General features: G+C 36.7%; 1 protein-coding gene across 4 annotated transcripts in view; it reads left to right on the top strand.

The window, feature by feature from the left end:
* ATRNL1 (attractin like 1) overlaps nucleotides 1-15,542 on the top strand; it is a 695,100-nt gene that overhangs the window by 101,469 nt on the left and 578,089 nt on the right. For all 4 annotated transcript variants that reach the window (XM_020779948.3, XM_078389598.1, XM_072995506.2 and 1 more), the window contains exons 9-10: nucleotides 1,602-1,785; nucleotides 3,384-3,538. In XM_020779948.3, the coding sequence (XP_020635607.2) occupies nucleotides 1,602-1,785; nucleotides 3,384-3,538 (339 nt within the window). The remainder of the gene's footprint in view (nucleotides 1-1,601; nucleotides 1,786-3,383; nucleotides 3,539-15,542) is intronic.

The following is a 15,542-nucleotide window of genomic DNA, read 5'->3' on the forward strand; positions in this document are numbered from 1 at the left end:
TAGTAAAAGAAATTAGGTTCATATTTTGTTGTTGGTTCTGAAATATAGTCTAAATAACTTCTTGAACTTTCTGTTCACTTGATTGCTTTAGATAAGAGCAGTGGAAGGTCAGAACCTCCAAACTAGTTGAATATTCTAGATTGTTCCAAGTGTGATCTCTCAAACTGAAATGATGGGGGGAAAAGAAAACTATTTTATTAAAGTGTCTTGTGTGAATAATAGGAATATGAATTCTTAAGACAGCAGAAAAATTTATTGCTTAATCACAGACTCTGCCCTATCTCTTAATATAAGACTTAATGGACAGACTTTGTGCATCCAGCTTTTGCTATAATTTACCTCCAGATGAGTCACTTTGTTTTTTAGATGGTAATAGAAAGATATTTAAGAACAATTATTCTAATTGTAAATAATATAGTTGTGACTGTAGTAATAAGTAAAAACCCATGGCTGTTCTGTGGGTGATGCAGATTACCCTCTGGATGATTTGGAATTCATTTCCAGTAGTGAGAGAATACAGCCATACCTACCCTACCCCTTTGTATGATATAGACTAGTATTACATGCCTTTAATGAACAGTGATCCACAAACCCTTGAACTTGGTTACATAACACACAAACAAGCTGTATGTGTCTTCCCCCCCCCCCCCCGCAGTGTTTCTACAATTTTGAATAAGAATACTTCTTATATACTACAGTTTCCTGGGCAATTTAATATCAGAGGTGCTGCCTGGTGGTAGGAAAGGTTACAGGAATCACTTTTCTAGGCTGCATTAATATTTTCAGTGTTAAAGTTCAAGTAGTGAGCAACAATGAAGGGAAAACCAATGTCCATAGAGAATGCTAAAATGTTTTTTATACTGAGTTTTCTTTTGCACATTTCTCCTTTATTCAGATTGATAAGCTTTTCCCCCCTATTCTCCCATACTGTAATATACACCAAAAGCAATCAAACCCCTTTTAATTTACTCATACTACATGCTTCCGATAATAATCAAAAACAACAACAGTATGACGCTTCATTAAATGTAAGTGGTACATTGAAGGACTGTGACATACATGTCTCTTCTATAGAGATCTAAGCCGGTAATTAGTAAATTGGCTCCGGTATGATTCAGACTTCAGTAATTGTGTGCTTTCTTGGCAAACCATAAGTAAAGCAAAGTTGGTTTCCCAAGACTTAGCTGCACCAACAGGAGTTTTCACTTTACTAGAGTTCAAGTGGATTTAGGCCACTGGGTGAAATGCAGTGTTGGTGATACAGAGAGTATATTGTTTGAAATCAATGGTGCTATTTTAAATAAATAAATAAAATAATAAATTTAAATGGGTCTACATTAAAGTTGGATTTATCATGGATATAGCAATTGGGATTTGGTTTCCTGCAATATCTGCAGGACCAGATGGTCCTCTTCATAGACCAAGGTATGAAAAGTGCTAACAAGATGTTCTGATTTTTTTTTAAAAAACCTGTTAATTTAGGGGCAGTGGAAAAGGTCTCTTCCTAAGTAACCAAGAATAAAATTGTATGCAACTTGTTTCAATTCCAGTCTCTCTCTCTCTCTCTGTCTCTGTCTCTGTCTCTCTCTCTCGTTTTGAAGGGTCAAATTCTTGGCTTGTGCCAGAAACAAAAGGAGCAATTGTGCAAGGTGGATATGGCCATACCAGTGTTTATGATGAAACAACGAAGTCTATTTATGTTCATGGGGGATACAAAGCATTGCCTGGTAATAAATATGGATTGGTTGATGATCTGTACAGATACGGCATTAACACAAGGACATGGTAAGAATATTTCATGTTTTTACCATGTGGGGAAAAGATTTTATTCCTATGTTTATAATTTTCCTCAATTGTTAGTCCACTGATACTGTGACACATTCACATAATTCTAAAAATATCTCCTCTATTAGTTAAGTGATTAAGTAGTGATGATCACAACATGCCCTTTGCATGGAAGAATTCATTTAATATCACAAACTGATTCTTCTCTTTCCCAAGTTCCAGCACAGTTTAAAAAAAAAAAAAAACCAGGAAAAGATGCCACCAGGCTCAAATGGGTATGCACTCTCCATCCACTGTTCTTAGTTCTTTGGGAAATGGGTATGCACTTTCCATCCACTATTCTTAGTTCTTTGATCTTAGTTCTTTGCGAAACACTAAGAAGAAAATTTTGAATTTATTTATTTATTGCATTTATATCCCGCCTATCTATTTGAATGACCACTCTAGGCGGCTAGAGTGGTGCTGGAGGAGACTCTTGAGAATCCCCTGGACTGGAAGGAGAACAAACCTCTCCATTCTTAAGGAAATTAAACCTGAGTGCTCACTGGAAGGACAGATCCTGAAGCTGAGGTTCCAATACTTTGACCATCTCATGAGAAGAGAAGACTCCCTGGAAAAGACCCTGATGTTGGGAAAGTGTGAGGGCAAAAGGATAAGGGGACAACAGAGGATGAGATGGTTGGACAGTGTCACCGAAGCGGCCAACATGAATTTGACCCAACTCTGGGAGGCAGTGGAAGATCGGAGGGCCTGGTGTGCTCTGGTCCATGGAGTCACGAAGAGTCGGACACAACTTAACGACTAAACAACAACAACAACAACAACAAGAAAATAGTCCTAAACAGCAATGATATAAAGTGAACAATGACTGTTTTATGCAGTTTCTTGAGTGTCAGATATGGTCTGATGGGTGCCATGGCCCAGGTTCTGTAAGGAACCTCTTGAGGGCATTCCATTAGGCCAAGGAACCTCTGTGGTATGATACTCACCATCCTTTGAAGCCCAGGCGGGTGTGTGAATTAGCACTGTGGGCAAGCTTCTAACCTAGATTTTCCACCTGTCTCTTTACCTGAGACAGAATTCATTCCTGATTGTGCACTTTGTACCTAGCACACACCAACGGGACAAGGTAGGCCACCCAGAATAATAAACTTAGTGAATGCAGCCTCTTGGCCAAGGCACCTTCTTTAGACACAGTTTAGACAGGTTCCTATACTTTTTCAGTGTATTGGTACAGGTATTTCAGGGTAACCTCCTCACACGCCAAGGAATTGTATGAAGCAGTCTTTCATTAAAAACCAGGGCACATTGTTTCTGTTTCTGCTGGTGTTTTGTTTTCTTCTCCTGTTGCAGACTAATGCAACTAGCCATTTGCGATCCTGGTAATTTCCAAATGAAAAACTAGGATAATAATGGAGAGTATAAGGAAAAGGGTGGATATGAGGACACTTGTAGAAAATGGCCACCTTTTAAGTGCAAACGCTGAAATAGTTCCAGAAATATTTTTTTATAAAAAAAATTGCTAGCTTGGCATGGTAGCGAAATCATATCATCATGCTTGTCACCTACAACTCACATATTTTTCTTTTTCTCAACAGGACAATTTTGAAAGAGAGTGGCTTTGCAAGGTATCTCCATTCAGCTGTCTTGATCAGTGGAGCTATGCTAATTTTTGGTGGAAACACCCATAATGATACTGCGTTGAGTAATGGTGCAAAGTGCTTTTCCACTGATTTCCTGGCCTATGACATTGGTAGGTGATATATATTGTTTGAAAGTTAAGTGCTCCAGACTTAATGTATATGCACTGTTATTCCTGCTGGATCCTATTTTAAATAAGTGCCAAAGTACCTAGAGATAACATTTAAGCTGCTTTGTTTTTAAGGACACAATACATTTTAATCTTCGCAATATGAATTGAGTTTGATTAGATCAACTTGCAGTGGTTATTTATTCAGGATTATTTATTCAGGATTATAAATGCGAGATTTTAAGACAGTGGTACATTTAGTTCTAGAAATGTCTAATATGTAAACTATTACTGGTATACCATGGAAACAAAACATCCAAGAAAATTATTGTGTATCTGCTCCACCAAGAAAAAGTCACTGCATAATAAATTCTGCATGCTCCATCCAATCAATCCATGGTTCCTTCCACTTAGTTTTCCAGATCTGTTACTTATGTACCTTCACTTACCATTGAGCAGTTTTATGCATAAATGTCCTTCGTTATGTTTCAACCAAGAAGCATGGCTTTCCTTTATGATACATTTTTCTAAACTTTTTAGAGTAGAATAGCATATTTATATTTATATATAAATAAAAGTTCCTGTGAAATAGGATACTTGGTTTTGGCATCATCGCTGGACTTGATATCATATATTGACTGGATTGATACCAGGAGTGATCGCTCCCTATGAGAATCTGTCACTGTTTATGTCAACCATGTATTGCAGTTTCCAGAATTGGCAGTGTCCTCTTCTGTGTTACTTTTTACTAAAAGGAAATGCTCCATGAGAGCTGCAGTGGTTTATGGGATCGGCAGTAGGAGCCCTTTATATAGACTAAAGGGCAAAAAAATGTCCTATTCCATGAAACTTTGTGTCTCCCATGGAGCATTGCCATTCCCAGCCGTTCCCACCACATCTTTTATCTTTTTGAAAGGAGAAAAATGGTGACGGAGGCTCATGTGTGCATAATGAAAGCTGCTCTGTGGACTGCAATTATTTGCTACAACGTGTAGAATTTTGGTGGAATTTTGGGCAGATTCCAGGAGTTGCAGTCCAAAAAATTTGGAAGTCCCATCCTTAGCGCCATCTAAGCAATTTTTATGGGAGGAAAAAAAAAGAGCCTTTAATAATGGCCCTTTCAAGTGTCTATAAAAATGTTGCTGTGCTCTTCCAGCAAGAGCTGATAACTTGACTGCACAAGAAATCCACTTCACTCAGCATGTAGAAGCAAAGTGATTCTGCCTGTATTGCACTCAATAGACATACGTGACTCTGCTCTACCAAGGTAACAGAGGAGATCAGGACTGGAGTAGAAGACCTTGCATAGGTGTCCAGTATTTAATGCAAAAACTGATGAGGCCATGGGGCAGCCCTTTGAAACATATTTCTACAGCCACCAAAATGGGAATCGAGCACCAGACTAGATAATCTAAGCTTGATTAGAAGAGGCAATCCTTCTATGCAAAGCAGAAATTCCTTTCATGCCAATCTTCATTTTCTAGCCATTCTTCCAGTTACTACTGGAAGTAATGAAGTATTCTAAATATCAGTCACCCTTACTTCTAATAAAAAGGCTTCTAAGAATATGAAGCATCATATTTCACTCTGCACATGACTATTCTCTTCCTACCACTCTGTTTCCATAAAATTGCAACCTCTGTCATCCAACATGGACGGGAATGGGTGAATTCAATTCAGACGATTATCATGTCTACTATTGTAGGCAAGATTCCCACTGAAGAAATGGAGTAGCCCTCATAGTCAACAAAAGAGTGGAAAGACCTGTACTTGGATACAATCTCAAAAATGGCAGTGGAAGACAGGAGGGCCTGGTGAGCTCTGGTCCATGGGGTCACGAAGAGTCGGACACAGCTTAATGACTAAACAACATACCATCATATTGACTCATGGGTTCTCACCATCATTACCTATGAGCCTACTCTTGAATTAGATCACCTATCATCACTAGGAGGGTATATTCTATTTCCCCTTCTGCCATTGAGGATGTGTCTTAATGGCAAAAGCATACTGGGTTTTATTCCCAGTATTTCCAAGTCATGGGAGGATGGGTATCAAATAGTTTGACAGCAGTTACAATTCTACTGGAAAAAAATAGACTGGTTCATAATGGTCTCCATCCATCTTTGCCCTTGTAATTTTTTTGTTTCCTCTGGGACAAGATCTCTTTGAATTTATGATGCATCTTCTGGACAGGTAACAGCACCCAAGGTATTTGCAAAATGTGTGGCACCAGTGGAACATCTTTGGACTCAGCAAATTATGCTCTTCCCCTTTATAAAGGAATAGCTCCTAGTGGGAAACAATCCTGTTTCACTGAATAGGATTTGCCTTTATCCCAATTATCTTTGGGACTTGTGTCTTCATATAAATGAGAGTTAACCTATTCTGTGTACTTGCAGGTATAGAAGCACACCAGTCTCTGCTGCTTCTTTTTATGTAAACCCTTCAGTTAAACAGTTTTTCAAACACTGTTCAAAAATAACTACCCTCCAGTGTCTCCTATATCTTCTGCACAATTCCTGTCCCTTATTTTGTCACAGTTCATGTGACCACTGTGGAAAATTTTCCTGAAGAATCATAAAGAGTAATGAGGTTTGAGGGAAAAGGCTTTACAGTATTTCACCAGTTAGGTGAAACACAAACACATGAAGTGCTGGTATTTCTCCAAAGACTTCATGTGACTGAAAACGTTTATATAGTGGTTAAACAGAGAATCTTTAAGAACAAAGGAATCCTGGTCACAGTTGTTTACAGGAAGTTTACAGAAGCTTGTAGAAATGCCTAGATGTAAAGCACCTGAGAAAAACAATTGTGGCTTCCTTAGAAAATCAGCATTTCAACACTTCCTTGTCTTACATTTGGTGATTTGACATTTTATTGACTATACTAAAGCCAGGTGGCTATCTCAAATATCTTTAACTATTTGTTAATTCCTTTGTCATACACAGCATATTATGTACTTGTCCTGCTTTGAGGTTATTCGTTAATTTACCCAGAATATATTTCTGACTCTAGACTGTTCCCCACTAAGATACTGCCAAAACAGAATGATTGCATTTTAACTCAAGCACTTTATGAAAATTCTCTTCACTATCTTTTGAACCACTGACAACTATACATTGCTGCTTGCATTTCCAATAGCAGTGACTTCTGCTAGTGAACTGTGGTCTGTCCATTCTGACTTACTGTATTTGGAGATGCATAAGGAGATGGTGTTACAACCAGGTATATTTTTCCTTTCAAAGGTGGTCTCTTCTTTTCATCTTAACCCTGATATTGTATTGCCATTTCTCCCAAATCCTTCATCATTAAAGACATCCTTTTATACTTCAGATGTACATAAGGCCTTTTATGTGCACCACATTGCATCATTTAGAAAGTATGTGAAATGTTTTATGTGCTACCAAAGAGTTTGGAAAGGATTGTATATCTCTTCACAATATCTATCAGAACTGTGGCCCACGTTGTGCTGGCCTGTTATCTCCAAATACAGTTTGATGTCATTCATTCCACAAGATCATCAGCTGCTTCTTCCACACTACTACAAGGGATGCTATTGCCAGATATTTCTGTGACATGGTCAAGTCCTCTTTACAGCACTACAGGCTTATGCTAGAGTAGATGCCTCTTTCAGAACTCCAATTTTCTCATATGTTTTGATATGACATCCCAACTGCAGTAAGTCAATTGAACTTAACAGTGAGTCACAGAAACGAAGAAGAAAATTGTTCATCTGTAATTGTGAGTGGTCAATCTGTGAACTAATGCGGCTCAATCCCCATTTCTTCCATGGACTTGATGTGGTCGGGACAGAACTAAAGTAAAACCATTTGGACATGTCTAGACATGTGAGTTTGGAGGGGCCAGACCTCCCACAAAAAGAGCCACTCAGGTGTGGAAGAGTCCAAACAGGCAGGTGCATAACCTATATGTGTGAGTTCACAGATGATTACTTAAAGAACCATAGCTAGAGCTAAGCAATTTGTTCTTATTAAAAGAGGGACCCATATCTGTATACATAAACACATTTATTTCAGGGCATTTCAGTACCAGTTCTTGTTTTTAGAAAATCTCCAAATGGGTTACAGTTGAAACTGTAGCAGCAAAGCAGTGCTGAAAATGTACAATTTGGTAAGTGTCCAGAAGTGGGTGACCACTGATTTTGGAAACCAAGGTCTATAAATAACAGTTGAGGGAGAGATTGAGAGATTATATGATAGCAATTTTCAGATAATTGCAAATGTCGTTATGTGGGAGATAGAGCAACCTTGTTTTCTGTAGCTCCATAGGACAAATTACAGGAAAGGAGATTTTCACTAGACCTTAAGAAGAACTTCCAGATAGCAAGAGCTGTATGGCAGCAACATCAGCTATCTTAGAAGATTATTGATTCTTCTTCATTGGAGCTTTTTAAAACAGAGGTTGGATGATCATTTATGGGGGAAGCTTTAGCTGTATATCTCCTGTGATGGCCAAGGGTTAGACTTGGTGACACTTAAAGTTCCTCCTAGCTCTATAATTTTATAATTGTATTCCTGTAGCCATTTTTTTCAAATGCTGGAGCCTAGTTATTTAAGGAACACTGTTTTTTTCTTGTATTCTCGGTAATGTAAAAAACTGCTGATTTTTTCATTTTGTCACAAGTGAAAGATGCCATAGTATCCAGAAATTTTAAGGAAGAAGAGGTGTTTGAAACTGAAATTTAGACACTCACATACTCACACATAGGAGAATCATTGCAACCTGTATCAAGTGTAAGCACCTACATAAGATTAGTAAAAGTGATTTATATAACGATGTACGTAATAGAAAGTATATGAATGCCAGCTTGTGCCGCTAAACAATTGAATGAAATGGATAAAGAGTATATAGAATTTGAAGTAGTTAATATATGCTTCAGTTTGGAGAAACTAATTCAGATAAGAAAGGTTTCTGGTGTTTGCAAGTAGTTGGATTAGGAACCACAGATGCAGATCAGATAAGCTCTCCAAATTCATGCTGGAATGAGCATCTGAGTGTGAGTGATGTTTGTTTGACATCTATTGCTTTCAGTGGGATATGTATTTAAATATGTAGTCCCAACTGTATTATGAGACAATTAACTCTGAATAAATGAATTTTAAGTGCTATTGCAGCTAAATTTGAACACCATGGTCTATGTACCAAGGGTAAATTAAGCTTCCATAGTGATACCACTGCTACAGAAATCATTACAGCCCGTATTTTAGGCTGTATAAATGTCACCTGTTGAGCCAATTTAGCCTGCGCAAAAGCAATGCTACTTGTAACTTGCTTCCACGTGTTACTTTTATGGAGTCTTATTTTCTTTGACAAAGTTGTTGTTTATACTATATGGTTTGAAATCATGCCCCTGTTCAAAGATCTAGAATTAAAAATCGTTATTAATAAGGGATCTCTAACATTGAAATAAGCCTGTGCTGAGATTTCTTTCATAGTTCATGATGTGGGCCCTACTGTGAATTTTCAGATACAATACACTGTTGTAATCTTACTGAAAATTAACAATAGAAATCAGGAGTCTTGTAGCACTAGTTTTTATTTTTCATAATTTTTTGTGTGTACAAGCAAACTGCTTCAGATGAATGGAGTGCATGTATCTCTGGGGGAGTTTAAAACTGTTGGTGAGGAGGATGTTATGTTAGGATAACAATAGTGTGTGTTCTCTTGGGTTACAAAGACCTTTAACAGACTGTAAGTGGTGATTAATTTTGTCATAATGCTGGTGACTAGGTTCTGATTGGGTGACAAAGGCTCAGATGCTTGGATTAGTGTATATAATGACATAGGAAACCATTGTCTTTATTAAGGCCTGGAGACAATGCACTGAACTCCCTCATGAATTTCCTTTGGAATCTGTTTTTGAAATGCTTTTGTTCATGGACTGTAACTCTGATTTTAGAGTGCCTAAGAAAGGTGAAATGTTTACTCACTCGTTTATGGGTATTTCAATTTCTGATTTTGTTTTGTGCCCATTTACACTCTTAAGTACAGTTTGGTCTGTTCGTCCAATGTAAAATACATTTGGGCATTGCTAATAAAAATGGCATCTATTATACTGTATTGGGAGATGATAAAATGTAAGAGCCTCAGGTATTGTGGATTATACTGTGTGGCCCTCTGATGGTGTTTGCTCTGCAAATATGTGGACAGAGCTGTCATCTGGGCTTGCTGCAAGGTCTGGTTTATTTATTTATTTATTAAATTTATACCCCGCCCCTCTAGACCATGTCTACTCGGGGCGATTGTTTGTAAAGGTTTTCAGCTATATGTGTAATTGTTGGTTTGAAACAGAAAGAACACCGATGTACACCATAGAATTCTGGTTCCTTTCAGTCCTCATGGACAAATGCAGCTAAGTCAAACCATTATATTCTTGGTAAAGGCTTCTGAAGACAACCATAACTGCCTTTCCATTCGGCATTTCTTCTGACAGCATGATTGATGAATATTTCAGGTATTTTTGAATTTGATTACAGCCTAAACACACAGTATTCCTTATTAGCTTGGTTTGGGATAAAGTGTCAAATTGTTTCAAAGCTATAATTAATACCTGTAGTGTTGAATTAAAATGTGTAAGCCCCATGAGTCTCTTCAACTGATTACTTTTAATCATTATATTTTCTTGTCATATAATATAGAAATGATAATCAACTGTGTGTGTAGTGGGACACTCACAAATATAATTCTAGACATGTATAATTTTTTTGTCATAAAATTTTACAATGTGCTTTATTTCTAAAATTGTAATGCCACATCATTTGTGCTCCTAGAGGATTAAAGCACTTAGCATATTATCTATCATTTTTACCAGTCTCATTTTCCATGCCTCATTAATCTGATATAATATAAACAGAACAGATGTAATTTCTTTTTATTTCAAAATTTGTTAAAGATTAATTAGATTCCAGTTTTATCTCATGTGCTATTCACTTAGCCCGATTAAAATCGTATCCCTACCATACATATCAGATATATATCCTTATGAAGAATAGAAATTTCTTATTTTTAAAACAAAAGCTTGTACATACATCAGAGATAAACAGCCTCCCCCAAATGCAATTAAAATATTTGGATTAAATGAGAAGCTGGATGCCTTGCAAAGTGATTTTAAAAGTTCATAACTAGTTTGGCTTCTAAGTCCCTTTACATTTCCAGTGGTATGAAGAAGTGAATATGAGTTTTGAAGATACCTAGCTACCTTATTTCCTGTACCATTAGTCAGAACTTGGAAATAGTTTGTTAAATTTTATTCATTATCCTTAAATTCTATATTGAGTTTAGAATATAGTATTTTAATAGTTCAATGTCAGCAATGTTTTTTTAAGTAATGTGTTACAGCTCTAGTTTGGTACAGGGCATTTTTAATAATTGTACTTTTCACACAATTTAATGAATTAACTAACAAATTGTGTGCTCCTCTCATTATGTGCAGAAGGCACAGTTTTTATTAATGCCCAAGTAGAGCTTAAATTACTCCTTTTTGCCCAATAAGTGTTTGATAAGTCAGGAGTATGGGTGCACACTTTTTTCCTAGCAGTGTCTCTTCACATATTTGAATTGCATTCAGAGGTCAATTTGTTTATATTTGTTGTGTCATTTTGATATATTGTGACCTTGTACAGTGGGGTCTCGATTTACGAACTTAATCCGTATTGGAAGGTGATTCTTAGGTCAAAAAGTTCGTAGGTCGAATCTGCATTTCCCATAGGAATGCATTGAAAACCATTTAATCTGTATCTGCTCTTTTCTGTCCATAGAAACTAATTGAAAGCTGCTATTCCACCTTCTGCCACTAGAGGGGGATATTTTTTCTTTTTTTCCCTTAGGTTCAGGAAATGAGGAGGAAGGCAGGGAACAGTTTGCAAAGCACTTTAGAAATCTTTTTTTTTTTTCAATGAAGCCAATTTTAAATCATGTTTTAAAGCATGTTGTGCTGATTTTTTCAGCACAAAGACACAGGCAGGCTTTTTAGGTGCTGAGCATGCCTCCCCAAGCCTCTTCAGAGCCAGCCGATCAGCTGATAGGCGGGGAGAGAAGGGTGCAGGGGGGGGAAGCACAAAATGGCTGCCAAACTCCCTTCTGGGTGTCGGCTTTTAGCTGTTTCCTGCTCTTTTTCCTGCTGTTTGGGGGCTACCAAGGCCTAGTAAGTGACTTTCTTTTATTTATTTTTAAGTTTCTGACCCTTTTTTCCCCTCCAGAAGCCTCTAAGGGGAGGGAGGGGGCACTTTTTTCTCTGTTCGTAACTCGAGGGAAGTTCGTATGTCGAGTCCTTATTTCCCCTATAGGGCGGGTTCGTAAGTTGAATTGTTCGCAAGTAGGGTTGTTTGTAAGTCGAGACTCCACTGTATTCAAATGGCATTTGATAAATGCATAGGTTTCTACATAATGCCCCAAATACTATTCCTTAGCATAGTAAATCACACTGGAGTAGGCCTACTGAGTCAATGGAGCTTATGAAGTAGTTGACTCATCAAATCTCCACTGATTCAGTAGGCCTACTCTGTTTTTTAAAATTTTATTTTATTAAATTCTCAAAACAAATACAAGAATACAGAATACTTACAAATACAATGTAAAACACACTGCATGCTTATATCCACGGGATCCTTTGGAGCAATACTTTTATTACAAACTTCCTTTCCAAATTTGTATTGGTTGTTGCTTAGAGGCTTTCCCCTTTCCTTTCACTAATACAAATTCAATGAATCTGCCCCAAATAACATAACAATATTTCAACTTATTTCCCCTCTTTTCATCTTAAGTTCAGTAGTCAATTTATCATTTAAAGTAATGTCTCATATCATTTTTATCTTTCCAGAATCTAGCTATTAATATTCTAGCACTTGTCATAAAATTAGAAATCAATTCTTTTGAGTAATAATCAAGTTCTATCTTATCAAAAATTGACAGCAAAGCAATTTTAGAATTAAGTTTGATATCTTTTCCAAATATATCACAGATTTCCTTAAAAATCAATTTCCAAAATTTCTGAATCAATTTACACTCCCACCACATATAATGATACACTCTAATTTCTTCATCACATTTCCAACAGGCCTTAGAATAGTCTTAAATTTATTATGTTCAATTTCACCGGAGTCATGTACTACCTTAAACTAATTTTTAAATATTTTCCTTTATTCTTACGGACATTAATCTTAAAACTCTCATCTTCCAATTTTTTTTTAAACCTCTGTTTTAATTTCTGTCTTTAAATCATGTGCCCAAATTGATTTCAAACCTTGTATTTCAGTCTCTTTTTCCTCTTATTCCAAAATTAGGTTATAAATTTTACTTAGTTTTCCCTTCCTCAAAGCATCTTTCTGCATGTCTTCATGTGATGATAGAAATTGTTCATATTTAGTACATTCTTTACATTTGCCATTATTCTTCAACCATTCATTTGCCCAACTATCTAACTGGATATATTTATAACATGATAAGGGGATGTGGTGGCACTGCGGGTTAAATCGCAGAAGCCTCTGTGCTGCAGGGTCAGAAGACCAGCAGTTGTAAGATCGAATCCATACGATGAAGTGAACTGCCGTCACTTGTCCCAGCTTCTGCAAACCTAGCAGTTCGAAAGCATGCAAATGTGAATAGATAAATAGGTACCACCTTGGTGGGAAGGTAAGCAGCGTTCCAGTCATGCTGGCCATGTGACCACGGAAACTGTCTTCGGACAAAAAAAAAACAACGCTCGCTCTATGGCTTGGAAACGGAGATGAGCGCTGTGCCCTGGAGTTGGACATGACTGGACTAAATGTCAAGGGCAACCTTTACTTTTACCTTTATACCATGATAATGTAGTTTATTAGTTTGAAGTTTAACTATAATCTGATCCTTCAATCTCATTTTAATCATCTAATGCTTCAATCTGGCAATTTTTTAATCCTTAAACAAATCAGCTAAACCCTTCAAGCTAAAAACATTATATAAGATATACAGAATAAGCAAGTTGCTAGAACATATCAGCAGTATAAAACTTGAGTCATGTGGTTGTCTTAATATAACATTTTACAAATTCTTAAAACTGAGAATAAAAAATTAGCACAGCACCTGAATTTCACTCCCCCGAAACTGGCTAAAATCAATGTGCCCTTACTACTATATGCAGTTATCATATCACTATTGGAAATTGGTCTTAAACAAATTCTACGTGCATTTATGAGTTACTGCAGGAGCAGCCTATTAGCAATTAACTTTGAGAAAACCAAAATAATGGTTTTCTCTAGGCATAGTAAGGTTAAAGAATGGGTTATTGAGGGCCAGCATATAGAACAAGTTAAAAAACTTAAATACTTGGGAATTGTCTTCTCACGTACCCTCTCCTGGTCTCACCATAGACAAGCAGCAGTGCAGGTGGCTAACAATACAGTCAAAGTTCTTAGAAGATACCACTATGTCTAGGGTGGGCAGTTTATCCCTGCTGCTCTACAGATAGTTAAGTACAAAATTCTGGCTCAGCTCCTGTATGGTTTTGCGATTTGGATAAATGGTTTTAATCCCTCAGTTGAAAGTGTCCTGTCAAACTCACTGTGACTTCTATTTGCCGTGCCAAGATGTGTCTCTTCAGCTGCCTTGCGTTTGGAGCCTGGCCTTCAATCAGTGGAATATCAAGCTTGGTTGTATGCATTCCAATCCTGATTGAAGGTGGTATATGCTCCCACAACCGGCAGGTATTTATACTATTTACAAAAAGAGGCCTTTGCCAGCTCATGGCATAAGGGATTTACTGACAAATTACATCTTTTAGGCTTCTCTATGGACTTCTTTCTGAGTCAGCCTTATGATAGTACCAAGTCAAAGCCCATTCAGTCATTGTTTTGTGATCGCAATAGCAATCGCAAAAAACTAATCGTCAAGCGATTTCCTCATCTAACGAGGTAATCGTCAAGCAAGGCACCACTGTATGTCTATAAGTTCCCGGATCTGTTTTGGAATAAAAATCCTTAATGAGTGTTTCCAAGAAGGTGCAATTGTGTCTCCTTCAAATATTTTATTATAAAACATTTTGAGCTTAAGTATCAAAATGGAACTAAAATGTTTATAATATTCTGGACCCAATCCATCAGGGCCTGGTGTTTTACCACTTCTCAGTTTATTAATAACTCCAGCAATTTCTTCTCCTTTAATCTCTTTTTCTAATATTCTTTTATCACATTCCAATAATTTAGTTTTTAAATTCTCATTTGTATAATTTTCTATATCCTCTTTCAGTACATTGTTTCCTTTATATAATTTCTAATAAAATTCCTGAAAAATCTTCAATTTATCTTTCATTATATTACACCCCTAGCCTGTTCTATCTTTAATTACCCCAATCGTGTTTTTAATCTTCTATTTTTGCACATTCTAGCTAATAATTTTGAGGTTTTATTGCTAATTTTTTAAAAAATTCTTTATATACATGAAATCCCACTGAACTTTCTCTATCTCTAAGTTTTCTAGTTCCTTTATCTTTCCCTGAATTTCAGTCAATATCCTTTTTAATCTTTCTAAAAAAAAAAACACCCTTGCTTTCCAAATTTCTCAATTCTTCCAGTTTTTTTCACGTTTATCTCCTTAATTTTTTTCAGCTTACAGGATTCCCTCATTGTTATTCCTCTTTAAATTGATTTCATCATGTCCCACAACAGGCCTAATTTCATACCTCCTGCTTCATTTATTGTCCATAACTCTAACCATTCAGTGGGCCTACTCTAGTATGATTTATGATATTAAGCAACAGGATTTTGGCAAATAAGTAATACAATTCTTTCCTTTCTCTTCATATAGCCAAAGACAGCATTTACTTCAAGGATAATTCTCTGGGATTTTTTTTTAAAGTTCTAAATATCTTAACTTTTGGAGAAAAATGGTCCTTTTATGAGATGTTACCCTCATAACTGGTCAGGCTCAAAATGCAGAGTTGTGCACAGAATCCCACTTCACAATAGGATCAAGAAATATGGGTGGAAGCCAGAACTGCCTTGCATCCACT

Source organism: Pogona vitticeps, chromosome 3 (assembly GCF_051106095.1).
Source record: "Pogona vitticeps strain Pit_001003342236 chromosome 3, PviZW2.1, whole genome shotgun sequence".
In the NCBI taxonomy this organism is placed as follows: domain Eukaryota; kingdom Metazoa; phylum Chordata; class Lepidosauria; order Squamata; family Agamidae; genus Pogona; species Pogona vitticeps.